The sequence below is a fragment of the Bombina bombina genome, chromosome 9 (genome assembly GCF_027579735.1).
Source record: "Bombina bombina isolate aBomBom1 chromosome 9, aBomBom1.pri, whole genome shotgun sequence".
Taxonomy (NCBI): Eukaryota; Metazoa; Chordata; class Amphibia; order Anura; family Bombinatoridae; genus Bombina; species Bombina bombina.
Genome location: NC_069507.1, coordinates 2,944,052 through 2,963,859, shown reverse-complemented (window position 1 = coordinate 2,963,859; position 19,808 = coordinate 2,944,052). Strand labels below are relative to the sequence as shown.

At 38.3% G+C, this 19,808-nt stretch overlaps 1 protein-coding gene across 1 annotated transcript in view; it reads right to left on the bottom strand.

Moving 5' to 3' along the window:
* Window positions 1-19,808, bottom strand: part of LOC128639990 (polycystic kidney disease 2-like 1 protein) — a 400,840-nt gene that overhangs the window by 168,173 nt on the left and 212,859 nt on the right. Inside the window, exon 5 of the mRNA XM_053692283.1 lies at window positions 12,598-12,826. Within this exon, the coding sequence (XP_053548258.1) occupies window positions 12,598-12,826 (229 nt within the window). The remainder of the gene's footprint in view (window positions 1-12,597; window positions 12,827-19,808) is intronic.

Here is a 19,808-nt window from a genome sequence, read left to right as displayed (position 1 = left end):
TGCAAGTTTTCAATATTCTGACGAATGAAGTTGAAATTGTCAATCAGAGAATTGTGTAACTCATCCACTAGAGGGAAATTTAAGTCGTCATTTGAGTCCAGTAGGAAGGTGGGATGGTATCCATAGTTGGCGAAGAATGGTGTGAGTTTGGTTGATGAATTTGCAGAGTTATTGTAAGCGAACTCAGCGGTAGATATGAAGTCAACCCAATTGTTTTGATGGAAAGAGCAAAAACACTGTATGTATTGCTCTAACCACTGGTTTACACGTTCTGCCTGGCCATTTGTCTGTGGGTGGAATGTGGTAGAGAATCTATGATCTATTTGGGTGAGATTACATAATTTTGACCAAAACCTGGAGGTGAACTGTGTACCTCTATCTGTTGTGAGGATAGACGGAATTCCGTGAAGTTTTACTATATTGTCTAGGAACAGTTGAGATGTCTCGGCAGAGGTCGGCAGTTTGTCAAAAGGTAGGAAATGAGCCATTTTCGTGAAAATATCTACAACCACAAAAATTGTAGTTTGATTTTTTGATGGAGGTAAGTCTACAATGAAATCCATCGATAGATGTTGCCATGGTTTCGTGGGTATAGGAAGTGACATGAGTAATCCATAAGGGGGTTTTCTCTCTGGTTTGGAAGTGTTGCATATTATGCAAGTTTGAATGTATTGTTGTACGCTCTCTCTCATTTTTGGCCACCTCTTGAGTAATCCCAGAGTGCGTTGTATTCCAGGGTGTCCCGAAAGGGGAGTATCATGGTGGTCTTGTAGAAGAGTAGGTCTCATTGAAGTAGGTACATAGATCTTCCCTTTGTGATAGTAAATCCCAGATTTTTTTTGATGTGCAGAGTGATCTTGATCGGTCTCTTGACTGGTATGCCTTTTTAAGTCTGACATAAAAGAGTTGGTGAGACCAATGAAACGGTGTTTAGGTATAATCTCTGTTGGATAAAATTGAGAGTCTGGTTTCTATGGTAATCATGAAAGAGCGTCTGCCTTCCCATTTTTGTTCGCTGGTCTATAAATAATGTTGAAAGAGAATCTAGAGAAGTAGAGGCTCCAACGGACTTGTCTTGCAGATAATGTTTTATTAGATTGCAAATATTGGAGGTTTTTATGGTCAGTGTAAATCTTGATTGGATGTGTTGTACCTTCTAAAAGATGTCTCCAGTATTCAAGTGCCTGTTTTATAGCTAGAAGTTCTTTGTCTCCGATAGGATAATTCCTTTCTGCAGGAGCCATTACTTTGGAGTAGTAAGAGATGGGATGTATAGGACTGTTTAGATCTTTTTGTTGTGATAACACAGCCCCAATTGCGAATTCTGAAGAGTCAACTTCTAACATATAATAGAATGATGGGTTTGGGAATTTCAAAATGAGGGCTGTAGTAAAAAGGCCCTTTAAGGTTTTAAATACTGAATCGGCTTCTGCTGTCCATTGAAAATGGATAGAGATACTAGTTAACCTTGTTAAAGGTTTTGCAACTTTTGAGAAATCTTTAATGAACTTCCTGTAATAATTTGAAAAACCCAGGAATCTCTGAAGGTCCTTCCTGGTCTTAGGTATTGCCCAAGTGGAGACGGCATCAACCTTTTCTTGTTGCATTTCTATGCCAGTTGGAGATAAGTTGTATCCAAGGAAAGTTACTTTGTCTGTGTGGAATAAACATTTTTCTGGTTTAGCGTATAGCTTATGTGATCTTAATCGTCGGAGTACTTCTGTCACATGTTCAATGTGGTCAGTATAATTTTTTGAATAGATTAAAATGTCGTCCAAATATATAACAACACTGGTGTCTAATAAATCGTGGAAAATATCATTAATGAAGTGCTGGAAAGTGGCAGGGGCATTACACAAACCAAATGGCATAACCAGGTACTCATATAAGTCGTACCTGGTTCTAAAAGCAGTAAGCCACTCATGCCCTTCTTTAATTCTAATGAGGTTGTAGGCTCCTCTTAAGTCTAATTTGGTAGACGTTCAATGAGTTCCGGTATCAGCGGTAGCGGATAGCGATTTTTAATTGTTACTTTATTCAATTGTCGGTAATCGATGATAGGTCTGATAGTAGAATCTTTATTACGCACGAAGAAAATGCCAGCTCCTGCTGGGGATGTAGATGGTCTGATAAATCCTTTCCTGAGGTTTTCTTCCAGATAAGCCTTAAGGTGTTCAAGCTCTGGCTGACTGAGTGGGTAAAGGTGACCAAATGGGATCGCTGCTCCTGGCTGTAAATCGATGGTACATTCGTACTGTCTGTGGGGTGGCAGATTTTCAGCTTCTGTCTTGCTAAACACATCCTGGAAATTAGCATACTCCAAAGGTATTGAATGTTCTAATGTGTCAATTTTTAAACAAGGAAGTTTTTTGGTACAATGTTTAATACAGAATTGTGAGTTAAACTTAATATGTGCTGGTAACCATTGTATATGTGGATTGTGTTGTTGTAACCAGTTAATTCCCAATACTATGGGATAGTTAGGAGTGGGTAAAACATCAAAAGAAATAAATTCGCTATGACCTAATATAGACATATGAATAGGTATGGTTTGATGTGTTATAGGACCAGTTGTTATGGGTGAACCATCAATCACACGGACACAGATAGGTTTAGTTTTGCGAATAAGGGGTATTTTATTTGACTTAACAATTTGCAAATCAATAAAGTTGCCGTAGGCTCCAGAATCTATGATCCCGTTAATCGTCAGATGACTTTGATCCCACTGTAGAAAAAGGGACAGAGTGAAATAAGCTGGGTTATGTACATTTAATATTGTAGTACAAGAATAGCCAGACTTACTTTGTTTATTCTTTTGGAGGATGGGGCAATCCTGGACGGTATGTAGTGGGTTAGCACAGTACATACATAAGGATTTAATCCTTCGACGAAGTCTTTCTTCAGGTGTAAGTGGACCTCGGGCTATTCCTATCTCCATAGGTTGTTAAGCCGATTTCGAGGTTGAAGTACTTTCACGTGAGGTTTGCCCGGTATAGGGTTTTGGACGGACGTCAGTATTAAAACATTCAGCACGTCTTTCACGCAATCTGCGATCTAACAGTGTGGCCGTTCTCATTAATGCATCCAGAGATTTTGGTAATTCGACTCTGGCAAGCTCATCCTTGAGACTATCAGCAAGTCCAAGTCTGAACTGGGTGCGAAGTGCAACTTGGCTCCATTGGGAGTCAGATGCATATAACTTAAAATCTGCAACATAGTCCTCGACTGGCCTCTTACCCTGTTTTAGATTCCTCATGGAGGATTCTGCAGTTAGTTGAACATCTTTGATTTTTGATCTGAGGTTTATAGAATCCCTTATTATTGCTCTTAAGGACTGATTCTCTATTTGTACATCATTGACAGCTTGTGCCAGTTGATCTACTTTCTGTGATAAGTTATATACAATTTGAGGGATATCTGTTGGTTCCAATTCCATTTTTCCGGCTTAGTTATTATGTAAGGGAATATCCAATAAAGGAACTCAAAACACAGATTTAAGTGTTAATTAGTTTGTATCACTGATTACCCAATTTGTCTAAGGCAATCTAATACAGCAGTGAAATTAATATAGAATGATTTATAGTTCAGAACCAATCTTATTTGGTACAGATAGTGAGATAGTGGAAAAAGAAGAGTAACCTCCTAAAAAGTATTCTGTTTATGTGGATCACTAAAGTTAACAGGATGGAATGAGAGGCTAAGTAAACCTTTCTATTTATTCTGAAAATTAGCTCAGGCAGAAACGTTTATAGGCAGAGTATTCATATTATTTACAGTTCACAGGTTTGTTATTTTTCTACTACGGTACCTTAGTTTCAGGCAGTTTGTTATACCTGTGATCTCACGGCACTCCGGTGTTGATCTGTGCCGAAAACACTGGTTGTTCGCTATACCGGAAGTTCCGGTTTTACTTCAGAGCGCTTCTGGGAAATGTAGTCCTGCTCTGCGAGGAAAATATAGAACAGTAAGGTAAGAGTAATATTTGCTGGTTATGAATTCGGATGTAATTCAGCTATGCCAGATCGAGTCTTTGATCCACAGTAGGGTGAGAAGGAGGAAAAGGTTTCAAAGGAATCCGGTCCTGTGTTAGGAGCTGTCAGTTCACACAGCTTACTCGTGCAGAGACAAAAGTTTCTCCTTGCAGGTTTGGAAATGAGGCTTTGCTCTCAGGTGTTCGTAAGAAACGAATCAGAATAACTAAGCAATGTTGCTTAGTTGTTCTGGCTATTTAAAGGGGATTTATCCAATAGTAAAAAAGGAATGTCTTAAAGGCACAGTAACCCTTACACAATCATTATTCTTAGAGTCAGACACAGTGATAGACAGCCATTATTCACATAGCCAGACTTACTGATAGACAGTCATTCTCACAGTCAGACTCAGTGAAACAGTCAGGGAGTCCAATAAAAATGATTGTCTATCACTGAGTCTGACTGTGAGAATAAGGACTGTCTATCAGTAGGTCTGACTATGAGAATAACGACAGTCTATCAGTGAGTCTGACTGAGAATAATGACTGTCTATCAGTGAGTCTGACTGAGAATAATGACTGTCTATCAGTCAGTCTGACTGTGAGAATAACGACAGTCTATCAGTGAGTCTGACTGTGAGAATAATGACCGTCTATCACTGAGTCTGACTGTGAGAATAATAACTGTCTATCAGTGGGTCTGACTATGAGAATAATGACTGGCTATCACTGACTGAGTGTCATCAGGGCAACTGTCTTTCATGGAGTCTGACTGTGAGAATAATGACTGTATCACTGAGTCTGACTGAGAATAATGACTGTCTATCACTGAGTCTGAGTGTGAGAATAATGACTGTCTATCAGTGAGTCTGACTGTAAGAATAATGATTGTCTGTCACTGAGTCTGACTGTAAGAATAATGATTGTCTATCACTGAGTCTGACTGTGAGAATAATGGCTGTATCAGTGAGTCTGACTGTGAGAATAATGACTGTCTATCAGTGAGTCTGACTGTGAGAATAATGACTATCTATCAGTGAGTCTGACTGTGAGAATAATGACTGTCTATCAGTGGGTCGTAGTGTAATCATAAATGTCTTTCACTGAGTCTGAGTGTAATCATAACAACTGTCTATCACTGAGTCTGACTTTGAGAATAATAACTGTCTATCAGTAGGTCCGACTATGAGAATAATGACTGTCTATCAGTGAGTCTGACTGTAAGAATAATGACTGTCTATCACTGAGTCTGACTGTAAGAATAATGACTGTCTATCACTGAGTCTGACTGTGAGAATAATGACTGGCTAAGTCTGACTGTGAGAATGACTGTCTATCAGTAAGTCTGACTATGTGAATAATGGCTGTCTATCACTGTGTCTGACTCTAAGAATAATGATTGTCTATCACTGAGTCTCATCAGGACAACTGTCTTTCATGGAGTCTGACTGTGAGAATAATGACTGTTGTCCTGATGACACTCAGACTCAGTGATAGCCAATCATTATTCTTAGAGTCAGACACAGTGATAGACAGCCATTATTCACATAGCCAGACTTACTGATAGACAGTCATTCTCACAGTCAGACTCAGTGACAGTCATTATTCTCACAGTCAGACTCAGTGAAACAGTCAGGGAGTCCAACTGCGATAATAATGATTGTCTATCAGTGAGTCTGACTGTGAGAATAATGACTGTCTATAAGTGAGTCTGTGAGAATAATGACTGTCTATCACTGAGTCTGACTGTGAGAATAATGACTGTCTATCACTGAGTCTGACTGTGAGAATAATGACTGTCTTTCACTGAGTCTGACTGTGAGAATAATGATTGTCTATCAGTGAGTCTGACTGTGAGAATAATGACTGTCTATCACTGAGTCTGACTGTGAGAATAATGACTGTCTATCACTGAGTCTGACTGTGAGAATAATGACTGTCTATCAGTGAGTCTGACTGTGAGAATAATGACTGTCTATCAGTGAGTCTGACTGTGAGAATAATGACTGTCTATTAGTGAGTCTGACTGTGAGAATAATGACAGTTTATCAGTGAGTCTGACTGTGAGAATAATGACTGTCTATCAGTGAGTCTGACTATGAGAATAATGACTGTCTATCAGCGAGTCTGACTGTGAGAATAATGACCGTCTATCAGTGAGTCTGACTATGAGAATAATGACTGTCTATCAGTGAGTCTGACTGTGAGAATAATGACCGTCTATCAGTGAGTCTGACTGTGAGAATAATGACTGTCTATCAGTGAGTCTGACTGTGAGAATAATGACCGTCTATCAGTGAGTCTGACTGTGAGAATAATGACTGTCTATCAGTGAGTCTGACTGTGAGAATAATGACTGTCTATTAGTGAGTCTGACTGTAAGAATAATGACTGTCTATCAGTGAGTCTGACTGTGAGAATAATGACTGTCTATCAGTGAGTCTGACTGTGAGAATAATGACTGTCTATCAGTGAGTCTGACTGTGAGAATAATGACTGTCTATCAGTGAGTCTGACTGTGAGAATAATGACTGTCTATCACTGAGTCTGACTGTGAGAATAATGACTGTCTATCAGTGAGTCTGACTGTGAGAATAATGACTGTCTATCAGTGAGTCTGACTGTGAGAATAATGACAGTCTATTAGTGAGTCTGACTGTGAGAATAATGACTGTCTATCAGTGAGTCTGACTGTGAGAATAATGATTGTCTATCAGTGAGTCTGACTGTGAGAATAATGACAGTTTATCAGTGAGTCTGACTGTGAGAATAATGACTGTCTATCACTGAGTCTGACTGTGAGATTAATGACTGTCTATCACTGAGTCTGACTGTGAGAATAATGACTGTCTATCAGTGAGTCTGACTGTGAGATTAATGACCGTCTATCACTGAGTCTGACTGTGAGAATAATGACTGTCTATCACTGAGTCTGACTGTGAGAATAATGACTGTCTATCAGTGAGTCTGACTGTGAGAATAATGACTGTCTATCAGTGAGTCTGACTGTGAGAATAATGACTGTCTATCAGTGAGTCTGACTGTGAGAATAATGACTGTCTATCAGTGAGTCTGACTGTGAGAATAATGACTGTCTATTAGTGAGTCTGACTGTGAGAATAATGACTGTCTATCAGTGAATCTGACTGTGAGAATAATGACAGTCTATCACTGAGTCTGACTGTGAGAATAATGACTGTCTATCACTGAGTCTGACTGTGAGAATAATGACTGTCTATCAGTGAGTCTGACTGTGAGAATAATGACTGTCTATCAGTGAGTCTGACTGTGAGAATAATGACTGTCTATCAGTGAGTCTGACTGTGAGAATAATGACTGTCTATCAGTGAGTCTGACTGTGAGAATAATAACTGTCTATCACTGAGTCTGACTGTGAGATTAATGACTGTCTATCAGTGAGTCTGACTGTGAGATTAATGACCGTCTATCACTGAGTCTGACTGTGAGAATAATGACTGTCTATCAGTGAGTCTGACTGTGAGATTAATGACTGTCTATCACTGAGTCTGACTGTGAGAATAATGACTGTCTATCAGTGAGTCTGACTGTGAGATTAATGACCGTCTATCACTGAGTCTGACTGTGAGAATAATAACTGTCTATCAGTGAGTCTGACTGTGAGAATAATGACTGTCTATCAGTGAGTCTGACTGTGAGAATAATGACTGTCTATTAGTGAGTCTGACTGTGAGAATAATGACAGTTTATCAGTGAGTCTGACTGTGAGAATAATGACTGTCTATCAGTGAGTCTGACTATGAGAATAATGACTGTCTATCAGCGAGTCTGACTGTGAGAATAATGACCGTCTATCAGTGAGTCTGACTATGAGAATAATGACTGTCTATCAGTGAGTCTGACTGTGAGAATAATGACCGTCTATCAGTGAGTCTGACTGTGAGAATAATGACTGTCTATCAGTGAGTCTGACTGTGAGAATAATGACCGTCTATCAGTGAGTCTGACTGTGAGAATAATGACTGTCTATCAGTGAGTCTGACTGTGAGAATAATGACTGTCTATTAGTGAGTCTGACTGTAAGAATAATGACTGTCTATCAGTGAGTCTGACTGTGAGAATAATGACTGTCTATCAGTGAGTCTGACTGTGAGAATAATGACTGTCTATTAGTGAGTCTGACTGTGAGAATAATGACTGTCTATCAGTGAATCTGACTGTGAGAATAATGACAGTCTATCACTGAGTCTGACTGTGAGAATAATGACTGTCTATCACTGAGTCTGACTGTGAGAATAATGACTGTCTATCAGTGAGTCTGACTGTGAGAATAATGACTGTCTATCAGTGAGTCTGACTGTGAGAATAATGACTGTCTATCAGTGAGTCTGACTGTGAGAATAATGACTGTCTATCAGTGAGTCTGACTGTGAGAATAATGACTGTCTATCAGCTGAGTCTGACTGTGAGAATAATGACTGTCTATCAGTGAGTCTGACTGTGAGAATAATGACCTGTCTATCAGCTGAGTCTGACTGTGAGAATAATGACTGTCTATCAGTGAGTCTGACTGTGAGAATAATGACTGTCTATCAGCTGAGTCTGACTGTGAGAATAATGACTGTCTATCAGTGAGTCTGACTGTGAGAATAATGACTGTCTATCACTGAGTCTGACTGTGAGAATAATGACTGTCTATCAGTGAGTCTGACTGTGAGAATAATGACTGTCTATCAGTGAGTCTGACTGTGAGAATAATGACTGTCTATTAGTGAGTCTGACTGTGAGAATAATGACAGTTTATCAGTGAGTCTGACTGTGAGAATAATGACTGTCTATCAGTGAGTCTGACGAGTGAGAATAATGACTGTCTATCAGCGAGTCTGACTGTGAGAATAATGACCGTCTATCAGTGAGTCTGACTATGAGAATAATGACTGTCTATCAGTGAGTCTGACTGTGAGAATAATGACCGTCTATCAGTGAGTCTGACTGTGAGAATAATGACTGTCTATCAGTGAGTCTGACTGTGAGAATAATGACCTGTCTATCAGTGAGTCTGACTTTGAGAATAATGACTGTCTATCAGTGAGTCTGACTGTGAGAATAATGACTGTCTATCAGTGAGTCTGACTGTGAGAATAATGACTGTCTATCAGTGAGTCTGACTGTGAGAATAATGACTGTCTATCAGTGAGTCTGACTGTGAGAATAATGACTGTCTATCAGTGAGTCTGACTGTGAGAATAATGACTGTCTATCAGTGAGTCTGACTGTGAGAATAATGACTGTCTATCACTGAGTCTGACTGTGAGAATAATGACTGTCTATCAGTGAGTCTGACTGTGAGAATAATGACTGTCTATCAGTGAGTCTGACTGTGAGAATAATGACAGTCTATTAGTGAGTCTGACTGTGAGAATAATGACTGTCTATCAGTGAGTCTGACTGTGAGAATAATGATTGTCTATCAGTGAGTCTGACTGTGAGAATAATGACAGTTATCAGTGAGTCTGACTGTGAGAATAATGACTGTCTATCACTGAGTCTGACTGTGAGATTAATGACTGTCTATCACTGAGTCTGACTGTGAGAATAATGACTGTCTATCAGTGAGTCTGACTGTGAGATTAATGACCGTCTATCACTGAGTCTGACTGTGAGAATAATGACTGTCTATCACTGAGTCTGACTGTGAGAATAATGACTGTCTATCAGTGAGTCTGACTGTGAGAATAATGACTGTCTATCAGTGAGTCTGACTGTGAGAATAATGACTGTCTATCAGTGAGTCTGACTGTGAGAATAATGACTGTCTATCAGTGAGTCTGACTGTGAGAATAATGACTGTCTATTAGTGAGTCTGACTGTGAGAATAATGACTGTCTATCAGTGAATCTGACTGTGAGAATAATGACAGTCTATCACTGAGTCTGACTGTGAGAATAATGACTGTCTATCACTGAGTCTGACTGTGAGAATAATGACTGTCTATCAGTGAGTCTGACTGTGAGAATAATGACTGTCTATCAGTGAGTCTGACTGTGAGAATAATGACTGTCTATCAGTGAGTCTGACTGTGAGAATAATGACTGTCTATCAGTGAGTCTGACTGTGAGAATAATAACTGTCTATCACTGAGTCTGACTGTGAGATTAATGACTGTCTATCAGTGAGTCTGACTGTGAGATTAATGACCGTCTATCACTGAGTCTGACTGTGAGAATAATGACTGTCTATCAGTGAGTCTGACTGTGAGATTAATGACTGTCTATCACTGAGTCTGACTGTGAGAATAATGACTGTCTATCAGTGAGTCTGACTGTGAGATTAATGACCGTCTATCACTGAGTCTGACTGTGAGAATAATAACTGTCTATCAGTGAGTCTGACTGTGAGAATAATGACTGTCTATCAGTGAGTCTGACTGTGAGAATAATGACTGTCTATCAGTGAGTCTGACTGTGAGAATAATGACTGTCTATCACTGAGTCTGACTATGAGAATAATGACTGTCTATCAGTGAGTCTGACTGTGAGAATAATGACTGTCTATCACTGAGTCTGACTATGAGAATAATGACTGTCTATCAGTGAGTCTGACTGTGAGAATAATGACTGTCTATCAGTGAGTCTGACTGTGAGAATAATGACTGTCTATCAGTGAGTCTGACTGTGAGAATAATGACTGTCTATTAGTGAGTCTGACTGTGAGAATAATGACTGTCTATCAGTGAATCTGACTGTGAGAATAATGACTGTCTATCACTGAGTCTGACTGTGAGAATAATGACTGTCTATCAGTGAGTCTGACTGTGAGAATAATGACTGTCTATCAGTGAGTCTGACTGTGAGAATAATGACAGTCTATTAGTGAGTCTGACTGTGAGAATAATGACTGTCTATCAGTGAGTCTGACTGTGAGAATAATGACTGTCTATCAGTGAGTCTGACTGTGAGAATAATGACTGTCTATCAGTGAGTCTGACTGTGAGAATAATGACTGTCTATCACTGAGTCTGACTGTGAGAATAATGACTGTCTATCAGTGGGTCTGACTGTAAGAATAATGACTGTCTATCACTGAGTCTGACTGTGAGAATAATGACTGTCTATCACTGAGTCTGACTGTGAGATTAATGACCGTCTATCACTGAGTCTGACTGTGAGAATAATAACTGTCTATCAGTGAGTCTGACTGTGAGAATAATGACTGTCTATCAGTGAGTCTGACTGTGAGAATAATGACCGTCTATCACTGAGTCTGACTGTGAGAATAATGACCGTCTATCACTGAGTCTGACTGTGAGAATAATGACTGTCTATCAGTGAGTCTGACTGTGAGAATAATGACTGTCTATCAGTGAGTCTGACTGTGAGAATAATGACAGTTTATCAGTGAGTCTGACTGTGAGAATAATGACTGTCTATTAGTGAGTCTGACTGTGAGAATAATGACTGTCTATCACTGAGTCTGACTGTGAGAATAATGACTGTCTATCAGTGAGTCTGACTGTGAGAATAATGACTGTCTATCACTGAGTCTGACTGTGAGAATAATGACTGTCTATCACTGAGTCTGACTGTGAGAATAATGACTGTCTATCAATGAGTCTGACTGTGAGAATAATGACTGTCTATCAGTGAGTCTGACTGTGAGAATAATGACTGTCTATCACTGAGTCTGACTGTGAGAATAATGACTGTCTATTAGTGAGTCTGACTATGAGAATAATGACTGTCTATCAGTGAGTCTGACTGAGATTAATGACTGTCTATCACTGAGTCTGACTGTGAGAATAATGACTGTCTATCAGTGAGTCTGACTGTGAGAATAATGACTGTCTATCAGTGAGTCTGACTGTGAGAATAATGACTGTCTATCACTGAGTCTGACTGTGAGAATAATGACTGTCTATCACTGAGTATGACTGTAAGAATAATGACTGTCTATCAGTGAGTCTGACTGTGAGAATAATGACTGTCTATTAGTGAGTCTGACTATGAGAATAATGACTGTCTATCACTGAGTATGACTGTGAGAATAATGACTGTCTATTAGTGAGTCTGACTGTGAGAATAATGACTGTCTATCACTGAGTCTGACTGTGAGATTAATGACTGTCTATCACTGAGTCTGACTGTGAGAATAATGACTGTCTATCAGTGAGTCTGACTGTGAGATTAATGACCGTCTATCACTGAGTCTGACTGTGAGAATAATGACTGTCTATCAGTGAGTCTGACTGTGAGAATAATGACTGTCTATCAGTGAGTCTGACTGTGAGAATAATGACTGTCTATCACTGAGTCTGACTGTGAGAATAATGACTGTCTATTAGTGAGTCTGACTATGAGAATAATGACTGTCTATCACTGAATCTGACTGAGATTAATGACTGTCTATCAGTGAGTCTGACTGTGAGAATAATGACTGAATGCACAAATGAATTATTCCCATATGTATAAAATTGCATTACCATATATGATATGATTATAATGGCTCAGCAAGATCACGAGAAAACTACTGAAATACTCTCATCCTACTAAAGTTAATTAGTCATACACAACTCTAAAGACCCAGCTGGCTGCGGATTAAGTACTGGTGCGCTAGATATGGGAATCCATATTTATATACTGCGTACATACCAGTATTACAACAACGTCAAGGATATTCCAGATGCTTGTGAAATATCTGAATTTATGTATTCTAAGCTCCAACATTTCCTCCACAACATAGTAAAATATAAAGACGCAAAAGACAATTTCACAGGCGATTATGAAGTAGTCCCAGCCACAGACGTATCGGATGAGCTTGACTGTGCGAATCTGCCAGGATGGAATAGCACCACCAGTTGCAGGAAACTCCACAAGCAACCTGGAAAACAGATGAAGATGGGAACATGAGTCTGAGTTTGTTATTTATCTATGTATATCTATCTGTTGGTTAGAAGGCATGTAGGTTAGTTAGGGTGTCGGTTAGTGGTTGAGGGCCATTAGTGTATGGGCTAGCCGCTAGTTTGTATATGCGTAAATTGGCATGTGGGTTAGTTATGGTTTAGATTAGTTGTTGCACAAGTTAGTGTATGGGGTAGTTTATATGTAGATTAGTTGGCATGTGGGTTAGTTATGGTTTAGATTAGTTGTTGCACAAGTTAAATAGTGTATAGGCTAGTTTGTATATACGTAAATTGGCGTGTGGGACTGTGGGTTAGTTATGGTTTAGATTTGTTGATGCACAGGTTAGTGTATGGGCTAGTTTATATGTAGATTAGTTATCGTTTAGATTAGTTTTTGTGTATGGGCTAGTTTATATGTAGATTACTAGGCATGTGGGTTAGTTATGGTTTAGATTAGTTGTTGCACAAGTTAGTGTATGGGGTAGCCGCTAGTTTGTATATGCGTAAGTTGGCATGTGGGTTAGTTATGGTTTAGATTAGTTGTTGCACAAGTTAGTGTATGGGGTAGTTTATATGTAGATTAGTTGGCATGTGGGTTAGTTATGGTTTAGATTAGTTGTTGCACAAGTTAAATAGTGTATAGGCTAGTTTGTATATACGTAAATTGGCGTGTGGGACTGTGGGTTAGTTATGGTTTAGATTTGTTGATGCACAGGTTAGTGTATGGGCTAGTTTATATGTAGATTAGTTATCGTTTAGATTAGTTTTTGTGTATGGGCTAGTTTATATGTATATTAGTTATCGTTTAGATTAGTTTTTGTGTATGGGCTAGTTTATATGTAGATTACTAGGCATGTGGGTTAGTTATGGTTTAGATTAGTTGTTGCACAAGTTAAATAGTGTATGGGCTAGTTTATATGTAGATTAGTTATCGTTTAGATTAGTTTTTGTGTATGGGCTAGTTTATATGTAGATTAGTTGGCATGTAGGTTAGTTATCATTTAGATTCGTTTTAGCAATGGTTAATTAGTGCATGGGCTAATTTAAATATACATAAGTTGGCACATGGGTTAGTTATGGTTTAGATTACTTGTTGCACAGGTTAATTAGTGTATGGGCTAGTTTATATGTCGATTAGTTGGCATGTGGTTTAGTAAGGGTTTATATTAGTTATTGCACAGGTTAATTAATGTATGTGCTAGTTTATATGTAGATTAGTTGGCATGTGGGTTAATTATGGTTTAGGTTAGTTATTGCACAGATTAATTAGTGTATGGGCTAGTTTATATGTAGATTAGTTGGCATGTGGTCTAGTAATGGTTTATATTAGTTATTGCAGAGATTAATTAGTGTATGGGCTAGTTTATATGTAGATTAGTTGGCATGTGGGTTGTTTATGGTTTAGATTAGTTATTGCACAGATTAATTAGTGTATGGGCTAGTTTATATGTAGATTAGTTGGCATGTGGGTTAGTTATGGTTTAGATTAATTATTGCACAGGTTAATTAGTGTATGGGCTAGTTTATATGTAGATTAGTTGGCATGTGGGTTAGTTATGGTTTAGATTAGTTATTGCACAGATTAATTATTGTATGGGCTAGTTTATATGTAGATTAGTTGGCATGTGGGTTAGTTATGGTTTAGATTAGTTATTGCACAGATTAATTAGTGTATGGGCTAGTTTATATGCAGATTAGTTAGCATGTGGGTTAGTTATGGTTTAGATTAGTTATTGCACAGATTAATTAGTGTATGGGCTAGTTTATATGTAGATTAGTTGGCATGTGGGTTGGTTATGGTCTTGATTAGTTGTTGCAATGGTTAGTTAGTGTATGGGCTAGTTAGTTTATATGTAGATTAGTTGGCATGTGGGTTAGTTATGGTTTAGATTAGTTATTGCACAGGTTAGTGTATGGGCTAGTTTTTATGTAGATTAGTTATGGTTTAGAATAGTTATTGCACAGGTTAATTAGTGTATGGGCTAGTTTATATGTAGATTAGTTGGCATGTGGGTTAGTTATGGTTTAGATTAGTTGTTACTAACAATACCCCAAAAACAGAGAATTAGGGAAAAGGGATTTAGGGTTTAATAGCCCTCTTCCTCTAAGTAGGATAAATATAGGTTTAAAACTTAACCTTTAATCAAATCTATACTATAATTGTGTTTGTAATGTCCGTCGCCGTCGGCAGTTGCGCACGCATCCTCAATGGAATGTTGGTAGCGCAAGGACAAAATAATTCACCTGGATGCAGTGAATTTTCAGAATCCACCGGGATGCAGCAAAGGCAAACGGAGCATTACAAAAGCAACAACTAATCGCCCACATTAAAGTATTTAAAAAAACAAACTAACCGTCCACATCAAGTGTTAAGAAAAAAAAAAAAAAAACACCGGCCACACGAAATATAACAAAAAAAATCCTACACGAAGTATTAACCCCTAAACCGCAAAAACACCACATCACAGTAAACCTATTTACCCTATTAACCCCTAAACCGCAAAACCCCTACATTGCAATAAACCTATTTAACTTATTAACGCTCTAAACCGCCAAAACTCACAATGCAAATACTATTTAAATAAGTACATTACACTAACCTAACACCCCCTAACCTAACAACCCCTAACCTAATACCCCATTAAATAAACCCATATTACCTAAACTAATACATTCTAAAGTTACAAAAAAAGTTTACAAAAAATAAAAAAGCTAACATTACAGAATAAAAAAATCTAATTACTAAATTTAACAAAATTAAACCTAATCCCTATGAAAATAAAAGACCCCCCAAAATAAAAACACCCCTACTCTAAGAATAAACTACCAGTAGCCCTTAAAAGGGCTTTTTGCCGGGCATTGCCCCAAGATAATCAGCTCTTTTACAAGAAAATACACAAAGCCCCCCCTAACAGTAAACCCCCCCCACCCACCAAACCCCCCCAAATAAAATAACTGAACACTAAAAAACCTAAACTACCCATTCCCCTGAAAAGGGCATTTGTTTGGGCATTGCCCTTAAAAGGACATTTAGCTCTTTTTCTGCCCATCCCTAATCTAAATCAAAAAAATTCCCCCAAAAAACCTTCCTGGAAGAAGAAGAGGTTGCGCTTGGAAGAAGACTTCACCGCCTGGAACAGGACCTTCTCCGCCGGACTTCAGGAACCATGAGTACCATCCTGGGGGTTAGACTTAGGATTTTGTAAGGTTTTTTTTGGGGGGGGGGGATTTGTTTAATTTAGGATTAGGGATGGGCAGAAAAAGAGCATAATGACCTTTTAAGGACAATGCCCAAACAAATGCCCTTTTCAGGCAATGGGTAGTTAAGGTTTTTTAGTGTTAGGTTATTTTATTTGGGGGGGTTTGGTGGGTGGAGGGGCTTTGTGTATTTTCTTGAAAAAGAGTTGATTATCTTGGGGCAATGTCCTGCAAAAAGCCCTTTTAAGGGCTACTGGAAGTTTATTCTTAGAGTAGGGGGTGTTTTTATTTTCATAGGGATTAGGTTTAATTTTGTTAAATTTTATAATTTGATTTTTTTATTTTCTGTAATGTTAGTTTTTTTTATTTTTTGTAAACTTTTTTTGTGTAACTTTAGAATCTATTAGTTTAGGTAATATGGGTTTATTTAATGGGATGTTAGGTTAGGGGTTGTTAGGTTAGGGGGTGTTAGGTTAGTGTACTGTACTTAGTTACTTAAATAGTTATTTGCGTTGTGGGTTTTGGCGGTTTAAAGGGTTTATAAGTTAAATAGGTTTATTGCGATGTAGGGGTTTTGCGGTTTAGGGGTTAATAGGGTAAATAGGGGTTAATGGGGTCAATAGGTTTATTGGGATGTAGGGGTTTTGCGGTTTAGGGGTTAATAGGGTAAATAGGTTTATTGCGATGTAGGGATTTTGCAGTTTAGGGGTTAATAGGGTAAATAGGTTTATTGCGATGTAGGGGTTTTGCGGTTTAGGGGTTATGTATATAAAGAAATATATTTAAAGTAGATATAATTTAAAGAGAAGAAACTTTGGCCCAGATTACGAGTTTTGCGTTAGAGGCTATGCATTGCTAACGAGCAGTTTATGCTCACCGCTCACTTACAGACAGTGCTGGTATTACAGGTTTTTACAAACCCGTCGTTAAAAGACAAGAAGTGAGCGTTGAGCAAAATCTTGCTCATTACCACACTCCAATACCAGCACTGCTTACGTTAGCGGTGAGCTGGGTAAACGTGCTCATGCACGATTTCCCCATAGGAATTAACGGGGAGAGCCGGCTGAGAAAAAGTCTAACACCTGCAAAAAAGCAGTGCAAAACTCCTTAACGCAGCCCCATTGATTCCTATGGGGAAATACATTTTATCTCTACACCTAACACCCTAACATGAACCCCGAGTCTAAACACCCCTAATCTTACACTTATTAACCCCTAATCTGCCGCCCATGACATCGCCGACACCTACATTATAATTATTAACCCCTTATCTGCCGTTCCGGACACCGCCACCACCTACATTATACTTATTAACCGCTAATCTGCCACCCCCAACGTCAACACCACTATAAAAAACATATTAACCCCTAAACCGCTGCAGTCCCGCCTCGAAAACATTAGTTAAATATTATTAACCTCTAATCTGCCGGCTCTAACATCACCGTCACCTACCTACATTTTTTAACCCCTAATCTGCTGCCCCCAACGTCGCCACCACTATATTAAAGTTATTAACCCCTAAACCTAAGTCTAACCCTAAACCTAACACCCCCTAACTTAAATATAATTAAAAGAAATTGAAATAAATATTCCTGTCAACTAAATTATTCCTATTTAAAACTAAATGCTTACCTATAAAATAAACCCTAAGCTAGCTACAATATAATTAATAGTTACATTGTAGCTAGCTTAGGGTTTATTTTTAATTGTTAATTGTTAATTGTTTGTTTTATTTAATTGTATTTAATTGTATTTAATTTAGTTAATTTAATTGTAGTGTAGTGTTAGGTGTTAGTGTAACTTAGGTTGGGTTTTATTTTACAGGTCAATTTGCATTTATTTTAGCTAGGTAGTTATTAAATAGTTAATAACTATTTAATAACTATTCTACCTAGTTAAAATAAATACAAACTTGCCTTTAAAATAAAAATAAACCCTAAGATAGCTACAATGTAACTATTAGTTATATTGTAGCCAGCTTAGGGTTTATTTCATAGGTAAGTATTTTGTGTTAAATAGGAATAATTTAGTTACTGATAGTAATTTTTATTTAGATTTCTTTTAATTATATTTAAGTTAGGGGGGGTTAGACTTAGATTTAGGGATTAATAATTTTAGTATAGTGGCGACGACGTTGGGGGCGGCAGATTAGGGGTTAATAAATGTAGGTAGGTGTCAGCGATGTTAGGGACGGCAGATTAGGGGTTAATAATATTTAACTAATGTTTGCGAGGCGGGAGTGCGGAGGTTTAGGGTTTAATATGTTTATTATAGTGGCGGTGATGTCCGGTTCAGCAGATTAGGGGTTAAAAATTATTTTTTAGTGTTTGCGATGCGGGAGGGCCTCGGTTTAGGGGTTAATAGGTAGTTAATGGGTGTTAGTGTACTTTTTAGCACTTTAGTTAAGATTTTTATGCTACGGCGTTATACGATAAAACTCTTAACTACTGACTTTTAAATGCGGTACCAGTCTTGACAGGAGAGGGTCTACCGCTCACTTTTTGGCAGACTCGTAATACCGGCGCTATGAAGGTCCCATTGAAAAAAGAGGATACACAATTTACGTAAGTGGATTTGCAGTATTTCCAAGTCTGGCCAAAAAGTAAGCGGTGAGCCTGTACCTTCAAGACTCTTAATACCAGCGGGCGTTAAAAAGCAGCGTTAGGATCGGCTAACGCTGCTTTTTAAGCCTAACGCAAAACTCGTAATCTAGCCATTTGTATTTATTTAGGACAGTAGTTTGTCTAATTAGAGTGTGGCTATATTTGTAGCTTATTATATAGAAAATATTTTTGATATATTTAAGATAGTAGTCCATTCAAGTTCTAGTATTGCTACACCTGTAGCTTAAATATTTATATAAAAGAAGAGTTACAAAATACGTTGTTTCTACATCTGTAGTTTAAAAAATAATTAGACTGCCCTCTGGGCAAGCTTATCGACTAGTAATTAATAAGTAAAAAGCAGGTAATCCTGCCAGATAACCACCCCCACACTAAAAGAACTGCGTATGTAACCCCCCTGTTTCCTGGCCGATAACTGCAGACGTTGGCTTAAGGTGCCAGGGGCATACCACACAGTAAATAACAAACGTGCTTTGGCCTTAAAAAACGTCCTTTATCAATGTTCAAGTAATTTTTACAAACTGAGAAGTCGAGTTACTAGGCGCTCTGCTTTAAAAACCCATTATGGAAGTTGATCCGCCTATAACGACGCTCCGCGGCATAATACCCCTCCCCTACCAAAATTTCAGATCTGTGATTCATCAGCTAAAGGGCGTATACCCTTTGTGTGTTTCTGATTGGGTTCTATATACCTCCAGAAGACACACACTCACCTGAAAACCATGCACTAATGTGTATGCTGCCTGCACCCAATCACATCTCGTAGCATCATAATGCTCCGCCTTTCATCTAGTATCCGATAGGTTAGGTAGAGGGTGTGTGTATCAAAGATACTCTTCCATTGGGTACGTACAATCGAGTAAACTTTTACATGATATGCTATTCTAATTCATATTACAGCGTGTGGGGTTTAAGATCAGTGTTTGCGCGGAATTAATCTCACTATATACGTGTCATATATCCATTACTATTCTACATAGACTGAACTTCTAGACACGTAATATAAATGATTCCTACATAATCTGTACCCTGTAAACAAAACAGGCTAAAATATGACATTGGGACTGCACAATATATATCCCATTACCTAAGGAAACCTCCAGTTTCACACTAATCGTTCCTCGCATTAGGGTTTTAT